General features: G+C 44.9%; 1 protein-coding gene across 3 annotated transcripts in view; it reads right to left on the bottom strand.

The window, feature by feature from the left end:
• Positions 1 to 1,058: 1,058 nt before the first annotated feature.
• LOC125447449 (collagen alpha-1(XI) chain-like) overlaps positions 1,059 to 9,369 on the bottom strand; it is a 275,479-nt gene continuing 267,168 nt past the window's right edge. For all 3 annotated transcript variants that reach the window (XM_048521800.2, XM_048521802.2, XM_048521801.2), the window contains one exon: positions 1,059 to 8,812. In XM_048521800.2, the coding sequence (XP_048377757.2) occupies positions 8,666 to 8,812 (147 nt within the window). In that variant the 3' untranslated portion in view covers positions 1,059 to 8,665. The remainder of the gene's footprint in view (positions 8,813 to 9,369) is intronic.

Genomic DNA, 9,369 nt, shown 5'->3' with positions numbered 1-9,369 from the left:
CCGAAGGGAAGTGCAGATTGTCCACGAAACTGCAGCATAATTTGACCTTGCACAACACTTGCCAGCAACATGGGTTTAATGCACAGTCTCTTGTCTTAGCAAGAGCTCAAAAGGACCAGTGAGGCCACTTTCAGATGAAACAATAGCCACAATCTTTGTCTGTATCGCACCTTCATCACACCAAAACATCTCAAGCTGCTTATACAAGTGCTATCAGTCAATACCAGACCCTGACCCAGATACAGAGATATCAGGAGAGAGATCAAAAACTCTAGGGAATAAGGTAAACCTTAAGGGGAGGAGGAGAGTTGGGAAGATTCAGGGTGGGAATTCCAGAATGTGGGCCCAATGTTCTTTCCATCACATGGCCTGCTCTTAAAGTCCGTCATTATCATGTGTTGGAAGGATCTTCTGGTCAATGCTTGATCTGTTTGGCCACTTCCTTGACCATTGAGTTCTTACGCTACGTTTCCTGAGTTCAAACCTACAGCACAGGAGAACGATTTAAAAGGGATCTGAGGGGCAACCTTTTTACACACAGGGTGGTTTGTATGTGGAATGCACTTCCAGAGCAAGTGACAGATGCAGATAAAGTTACAACATTTGAAAGGCATTTGGACAAGTATATGAATTTAGAGAGTTATGGGCCAAATGCACACAAATGGGATTACCAAGTGTGGAGTTGGATGAACACAGTAGGCCAAGCAGCGTTTTAGGAGCACAAATGGGATTACTTTAGGTTGGGCCGAAGGGTCTGTTTCCATGCTGTCCAACTCTACTACGTATACCATTGTACATCATGCTGTTCCCTTTCAGTACACCCCCTCACTATGACAAACTGGACCATCCTTACCTCACTGTCTCTGGCACATGACTACAGTTTTCACTATGAAATTATGGTATTCACTACTATCTCATGTTACAAAGCAAGGTGTGGAGACTGAGGATTGCATCAGTCTGGTGGGCTGAATGACCTCATTTCCACCGTAAACACTTTGTTACTATAATAACTTTAAGATAAGGAAGGGGTTAAAAAAAGGCAGATTTCCGAGACAGAGTCAGTTGCATTTTTTTTTAATTCTGTAACTAAATTTACATTTTTTTCCTGAATATCAATTTTTACTGCATTAATATGCTACAGACCTTATGACAAAACAATCTGTATTTGTTCAGTGCTTGACATTCCAATGTACAAACAGAAATCACACATCATAATACACAAGGGGCCAACTCCGAAAAAGCACCACAAGAATTCAGCACGAACCCATTGCATGGAAGGCACCTAAAGGTTTCAAGAGGGTGATGGATGGCGTGACTGAAAATTTGCTACCTTCGCAAAATTGTTTTACCAAACAAATTTTATGTCACTCAGATTTAATGAGAAAAGACCGTTGATTTATAGCACCCATCTTATTTTCAAAGGTATAGCACCTATCTCCTCTTCAAAGAGTGAAGAACAGCACGACTCAGGAGCAGGTCCTTTGACCCACAAAGACCGTGCCTTTGCTTTTTGTTCTGAAGCAGCAGGGGCTCAGAGAGAATTATGGTCCAAGCGTATCGCCCATGAGAGCCTCAGAGGGGTCTCATCAAGGTCAAAGTTGGCCTTATCACAAGGCCTGCTCCAACAAGAGGAACTGGTTAGCTTATCATGTTGGGAGGGCACTGATGATATTTCCCTCCACCCCTCCTTCTTGGGTGATGGGCACAATGGTGGAATCTTCTGCCACTCCCACTAAGATCGGGGAATGCCCAACCTGAAGAGTTCACAGACCAAAAAAGCAAATTACAGCAGCAAACTGCCCTCTGTCTCCTGCTTGCTGATGTCCGGTCAAACCAATCAATTTCAGTTGCAGTAATAACTTTCTACTTCCTGTTCGGACACACATCTGGAGCAGGGAATACTCGAACTTGTGCCTCCTGGCTCAGAGGTGGGGACACTACCACTGTGCCACAAGAGGCCTTTTAGTGCAATGATTTTAGTTGCACATTCAAAACTACCAACAGTGCACACATCCTTTAAATCCAGCTTCCCCACTTCACCCTTAATGGCTGTGCATTTCTAGTTCCAATGCATGTACAGCAATCTTGTTCAATGTTTTGGTTTTAGTTTGGCCCCTGGGAGAATACAACATTGACAGTCTGGGTGATGTTTCTGCCCAGCCTCATTCGAAATGATACATGAATACTTGTTCGCTTATTGATACAGAAAGCATATGCCAGCACCCTATATGTGCGCTAACTAGGAATTAGGCAGCACGTAGAACTTTGCATTCCTGCTTTTGATTCCCCTCCCCTATATACCGACTGAGCATGTGGAGTAGACACAGTACGTTAACATGTGTCAGAATACAGCATGTGGCACAGTGGTATTGGAAATTGTGGCAGTACATGTACAGTAGCATTTAGGAAGAGGTAGAAATTCCTTTCAATACATATTTGTTAATCCTAAAGGTCAGTAGCCCCACAATTTAATAACTCCAGTTTACACGACTGTGTTTGTCGCTCCATTTTAACATAGTGGTGGTAGGGGAGGAAGGCTTTGGCAGGCTTTATTTACAAGGCACTTCGAACATAGTGCAGAAACACGGGGAAGATAACCGTCCCCACCCCTCCCCAGATCAGATGATGAAATAAACTCGAGCTCAGGTCAAACAGGTGGACTTTCCAGAAGACAAAAGGGGCAGGGAGGCTTAAGGAAAGCAGCTTGAACTCACTACCAAGAGTGTGGGGCAGAATGGAGTGTAAAGAAGCTAGAGACAGAGGTTTCAAGGTTGCAGGACACTAATGGAGGTGAGGAAGGTCAAAACCACGAAAGGAAATTAAATTTAAACTTTTGCGAAAAGGAGATAAGAAGTCTGGATTTTTCACCTCGAACTCATCAGAACTTGAAGATGAGAAACTGATCTGGAGGGAGGGCCAGCATGAGAAGAGGGTGCTGATTGGTTGAGTCATTATTGACACAGAAATGCAGCAAGAGCAGTTAATTGTAAATGTTAATCCTCGGAGCAGGCAGGCAGGTTCTGATTGGTCAGAGCTGTTGCCATGGGGTTGCAGCATGGAATATTTGATGTGCAGGCTGTCGGGTGGATGGGGGTGTGAATCTAGAAGCAATGAGTCAGTGGGGAAAGGTAGTGGGATAGGATGCAGGTAGTTGGGTTAGGATGAAATGGGACTAGGGAGGGTAGAGGTTAGCTAGGTAGGAGATAGTCAGGCCTGGTGTATAACATGGGACTCCTCTTGGCCCACTCCCAGCCTCCCCATCCCCAGTTTACATTTAATGGAAACAATGTGACGTTGGTTTTAGGATACATTAACAGAGAGAATCTTTCCACTTTGGGGGAAAGAACATAAACTGGAGGTTGTCAGTGTAAGATAGTCACCAAGAAACCTAACTGGGAATTCAGAAGAAACCCTTTCATCCTGAAAATGGCTTTGCAATTTTAATGTGAGGTGCAATCGAAGCAAACGCCATGTGGGGACAGAACAACTCTTTTCACACAATGAGTAAACAAGGTGTAGAGCTGGATGAACACAGCAGGCAAAGCAGCATCAAAGGAGCAGGCAGGCTGACATTTCGGGCCCAGGCCGTTCATCAGAAATGATGCTGCTTGGCCTGCTGTGTTCATCCAGCTCTACACCTTGTTATCTCAGATTCTCTAGCATCTGCAGTTCCTACTAACTCTCACATAGTGAGTAGTTAGGGTATGGAATGCACTGCTGTGAAACATGGTGGAGGCAGGTTCAATCATAGCATTCAAGAGGGGCATTGGATGACTATTTGGATATTACTGGTGTGCAGGGATTTGGGGAGAAGGCTGGAGATTGGCTCCAGGTAATAGAACCAGTGCAGGCACTGAATGGCCTCCTGTGCTGTACTAACTTTGTGATTCCGCAGAGTGGTGATTACTGGAAATCTCTATCACGGGGAGTGGTTGACCTGAGTAGTATAGATGGGCGGCACGGTGGCTCAGTGGTCAGCACTGCAGCCTTACAGCACCAGGGACCAGGGTTCGATTCCAGCATCAGGTGACTGTCTGTGCGGAGTTTACACATTCTCCCCATGTCTGTGTGGGTTTCCTCCGGGTGCTCTGGTTTCCTCCCACAGTCCAAAGATGTGCAGGCTAGGTGGACTGGCCATGCTAAATTACCTGTAGTGTTCAGGGGTGCGTGGGTTATAGGGGGATGGGTCTGGGTGGGATGCTGCAAGGGGCGGTGTGGACTTGTTGGTCCAAAGGGCCTGTTTCCACACTGTAGGGAGAAAATTATAGGTAGGGGCAGGAAAATAGAAGGTTATACAGTGTGCTGAGGTGGGGAATGATGGCAGTAGAGGTTCAAATGGAACTTATACATCAGCATGAGCAAACTGGGCAAAATGGCCCAAATATATGCTGTAAGTACACACCCTGTAATTATCCTGGTGGCTCTACGGCATGATGGAAGACTCCAACAGTTCATGTACAGCCATTTTATAATCATTTTTAATTCATCGTTTTCTTTTCAGACCAAAGTTATGATAGGATCTTTGGATCCAGCACATGGTGCAACCTGCATCAATCCCTCCAAGGTGGTAAACTCTTTCTGGCAGGCGACTCCACAAGATGGCTGCACTCCATTTGCAATCCAAAGGGACAAAGTGTCAATGGGGCCATTTGGCCCTGAGGTTGTCGTACTCGCCCAATTCCCGTCCCTGCAGGCACATACCAGTGGAAATCACTGTGGTGGCCATTCGGACAGGGTGAACTGGGACAATTTTCCTCTCCCCTGGCTGTGTCAGAGTGAGAGTACTGGGAGCACAGCCAAGCACGGAATGGTCCAACATGCAACCAGCCTAGTTCTCTACCGACTCAGATATCAGTGAAGTTAATCAAGGGAAACCTTGGCTGAGACAGCCCAGAATAAGTTGTGCGCAAGAACATTAAAATGGCCAATTCACTTGGGAACCTGAGACTACTGACCCTTAAAGTGAATACGAATTTCTAGCCCCTGCTCAAGACTTAATAGATCTAATCCAAATGCTTTCCTCTTATTTTAAACAAAAGATATTTATATACACAAAGGCATCTTAAACTGAAATAAATTATGCCAACACTCATCCAAGAAGCATCTAAAAATAACAACTCCATAAATTACTTTTTTGTAACAAAAAAAGTCAAGCAACACAGCTTAATACAATTTTGGCATTTTGAGATTAGCACCGTTTAAAACTTGGTTTGAGAAGTATCATTTCTGTCACAGTAAAGGCAGGAGGAAGTGGATCAAGGGTTAAAGGATAATTGGTATGAACTGATCCGCTATTTCCCCAAAACTGAAACGGGTCTGTAGCAATTCTGTAAAAATTGATTTACCCCATTTTATTTTTACCTCAATATATATTAGATTTGTAAATTTCTGATTCTTCTGATAGTGAGCGACAAGGTGCTACACTTGTTGGAAAAGTAATGTTTGCCCTTTTGAAAAGGCCATCGACGCTTCACTCTATTATTAGGCTACACACTGATTTTTTTTTTAATTGTTGCCCTGATCATGGAAGTAGAGAAAAGAAAGCTTTTCATTTCAGGCACCCAAGCTCGGCATCGACCACCATCCTGTCAGGTTACAGGCAAAAGAAGGTTCCTGTAACTATTCTCTCCCCATCTCAGGCCCTCAAACCTCAAGGAAAACTGCCAGCCATTCATTGGGCAACCTGCCTGTCTGTGAACCCCACTTCCTCTCCAAATGGCCACAGCTTCAATTTCTGAGGGTTCTGGTCTGTTTGTCTCTCAATTCGTATGTCAACCACCTTCTGATTTCTCTCAGGTATGTCAACAGGAAGTGTTGAATACGCTGTTTCATAGAATCCTTTACAGCATGGGAAGAGGCCATTTGGCCCCGTCAAGCCCATACTGACTCTCTAAACAGCATCCCAACCAGACTCACTCCTACCCTATCCCCATAACCCTGCATTTACCATGGTTCATCTACCCAGCCTGCACACAACTGGACTCTATGGGCAATTTAGCACTGTTAATCCACCTAAGCTGCACATCTTTGGGCTGTGGGAGGAAACTGGAGCAGCTGGAGCAAATACATGCAGACTTAGTAGTTTAAAATTATTGACGGTTCAGCCAATTGTTTTTACCAGAGAGGCCTTGGCTTCAGTTTTGATAGGATATGCTCCGAATGCTGCTACAGGTAGTCTGCCATAGCAATGTTGCATGGGAACTCTGTACAGGCAAGGGCCTCTTTGCCCTGGAGTCCTTTCCTGCTGGTGGAGGAGGCCATTCAGCCCACTGTGTCTGGGCCGGCTCTTTGGAGGAGTGATCCAATTAGTCTCACGCTCTCCTCTCGTCTGGCTTGTCTCTTCCCTCCCTTGAGCGACTACTCAACTCCCTCTTAGAAGTGACCATTGAATCTACTTTTACCATCTTATCAGGAAGATTTTTAAAAAAAAACAAATATTCATTCATTCGCAGGATGAGGGCGTCGTTGGCTAGGGTAGCATTTATTGCCTATCCCTAATTGCCTGGAGGGCATTTGAGAGTCAACCACATTGCTGTGGTCTGGAGTCACATGTAGGCCAGACAAGGGAAGGATGGCAGTTTCCTTCCCTAAAGGACATTAGTGAACCGGATGGGTTTTTCCCCAACAATGGGTTCATGGTCATCATTAGATTCTTAATTTCAGTAGTTTTTCAATTGAATTCAAATGCCACCATCTGCTGTGACAGGATACAAACTTGGGTCTCTGGATTAATAGTTTAGCAATAATACCACAATGCCATCACCACCCCTATAGTTGAGAAGAGACTGCAGTGACAATTGCAGGGCTGGATTTGTCCTGCTTTCCATGGACAGGTTAACACCACTAGGTCATGCCTCCCGAAATGTGTTCTAAACTCCTGTTTTAAAACAAAAAAACTCTCCTTATCTCTGCTCTGGTTCTTTTGCCACTAACTTACACTGGTGATACTTTGAACTGAGGGATGGTGGAGTCAAGCATTGAAGGTGCAAAGAGAAGCCCATTTGCCAAACTGGGATTCCAATGGTGTTCTGGATAGTCACAAATTTGATCAAAAATATAATCAAAGTCATTAGGTAATTCATTCTTTAATGCAAAAATTATGGTTATTTGGTTATGAGTTGGAATCTTGTAAAGAATTACTCCATCTCTTAACTTTGACCTTTAGTCACTAATTTGGCCACCTTTCACCTTGCCCTGGGAAGTAACTGATAAGGGTTTGCAAACCCCTGTCAACTCCACATCGCAAGCACAATGTTGGTTGTGTCTTAAATCACATGGTAATCTGAAAACAAAATATCCTGGGGAATCCATGGGTTGGGTTTGGGAGGGTTGGAAGGAGTCAAAATCCAAATTTTAGACCGTGGCTGCCCAGTTTCTGAGATGGTGTAGCTTTCTCAGCAAGTAGAGGGATTTACTGCTGGTGAATTGGGCAGATGTAACCGGCTGGGGTGAAATGGTGCCAATGTTCACGCCTAGGTAGATCCACAGACTGACTCAAGGCAGCTGGGGATTGAGTGTTCCATCTCATTTCATCCTGAGTACAAATAAACCTTTCCACTGCTCAAAGGGTTGGGCTTTTTGATAGGAGTAGACATTTGGATGGGTTTGGGGTGGGGTGGGGTGCGGGCGGTGGGGTATGTAAGGGAGGAAGGGCATGGCAGATAGGAGACTCAGGGAGTATACATGCCAGCATAGACCATTTGATGGACTGAATGGCCTGTTTCTGGGTTGCAGACTCATTGTATTTATACATAGTGGCGTACATTCGCTAGTATAGACCATTTTGGTGGACTGAATGGCCTGTTTTTGGGGCAATTGTAGACTCTCTGTATTTCTACGTAAATAAATGCCAGTGGTATCCTGCTGCAAACAGAGACACACCAGCATGCGATCAAGCTCTGTACATCAGGGTGGAGCCTTGGGCTAATTGCCACATACATCCACTAATCGGTTACAGGTAGGCATCATGCTAAAGATTTCACTGTAGACCCTGAATCCAAGTAGGGGTTAGTTAATTTTTCAGCAGTCAAAACATAGTTTGAGAGTTTTCTTTTCTGAAAAATAAACTAACTGATAAAGGGTCAATCTACCAGATTTAAGGGCATTTTTAATGCGTTGCTTCAATGAGGCCACAGGAAAATGTCAGCCTGAAACCCAAGCAGTTTTGAATGTAATTTCTTATTTTGCTTTCTCAGCTTCATTACCAACGCAGCAGTGTCAAGGGACTGGCTCCAAATCCTTAACGTCATCTCCTGGTTCAACACTTCACGTGCAAATGCCTGTGTGTTCAGAGACTGAGGAAGCAGGTCATAGGTTGAATTTTATTGGAGAAAGGACGCCTCTCAAAGGGAGGAGCTTTGGTGCACCAGTCCTCTGCAACAATCGGGAATTACTGGGAAGAAGGCTCTCCTAGCCATCTACCATCAGAGCAGAAAACTGTGGAATTTAGAATGACCCAGAGATAACCACCACTGACTTGGCCTCTTCAAAAGGTCATAAGACTTGAGCCCCACAAGGGCAGGAATTATTTTATTGTTATTCACACACAATAAAAAAAAACATCTGCAGCATGAATAATAGAGACAAAAGGGAATACAAAAAAATGTGCATTTTGCATTTAAAAAAACATGACACAGAGAAAATAGCGGGGCACGCGTTCTGAGGTTTAGCTGTTGAAACAGACAGGGCCGACCTCAAAACCAAACTTCTGCTGATGCTCTCCGAAGTCAGTCACAGCGACATCTTTGATGGGCAAGTCAATAACACGCGGAGATTCAATCTCCAGCACAGTCCGGTCAGTGCCCTTCCTCAGCTGCAAGGAAAAACAGGACGCAGTGTTAAAGGAGAGCGGATTTCAGTAAAACAGCCGCATGCTCAGTCAGAACATGAGGATTCCCGAGGGAAAAGGGGACGGGGGTGCCGAAGCTTTTGGCCTTAAGCCCATCAGGACAGACGTGGGTAAACTGTTTCAGTGAAGTTGTCTGAGGAATGGGTTATTGGCCAGGTAACGGGGAGGGGGGTGGGGGAATATCAGTCCACCAACAGTGCTTTGTCACCTGTTCCCAGTTAAATCCAACTTCCTGACCCAAGTTGACAAAACGATGGAAGGCATGGATAGAATGGACAGTCGCAGTCTCTTTCCCGGTACAGAAATGGCAATTGTTGAGGGGCGTAGGTTTAAGATAAAAGAGGGGTAAGTGTAAAGGAGATGTGAGAGGCAGGTTTCATTTCCAAGCAGAGGGTGGTAAACGCCTGGAATGCACTGCCAGAGGGGGTGGTGGAGGCGGCTAAAATAGCAACATTTAAGAGGCAACTCGACAAATGTATGAACAGGCAGGGAATACAGGGATACGGCTTGCATAGAGGCAA

This window comes from Stegostoma tigrinum, chromosome 35, assembly GCF_030684315.1.
Source record: "Stegostoma tigrinum isolate sSteTig4 chromosome 35, sSteTig4.hap1, whole genome shotgun sequence".
Lineage (NCBI taxonomy): Eukaryota > Metazoa > Chordata > Chondrichthyes > Orectolobiformes > Stegostomatidae > Stegostoma > Stegostoma tigrinum.
The sequence above is the reverse complement of the archived record's forward strand: the minus strand, read 5'-3'. Positions and strand labels throughout refer to the sequence as shown.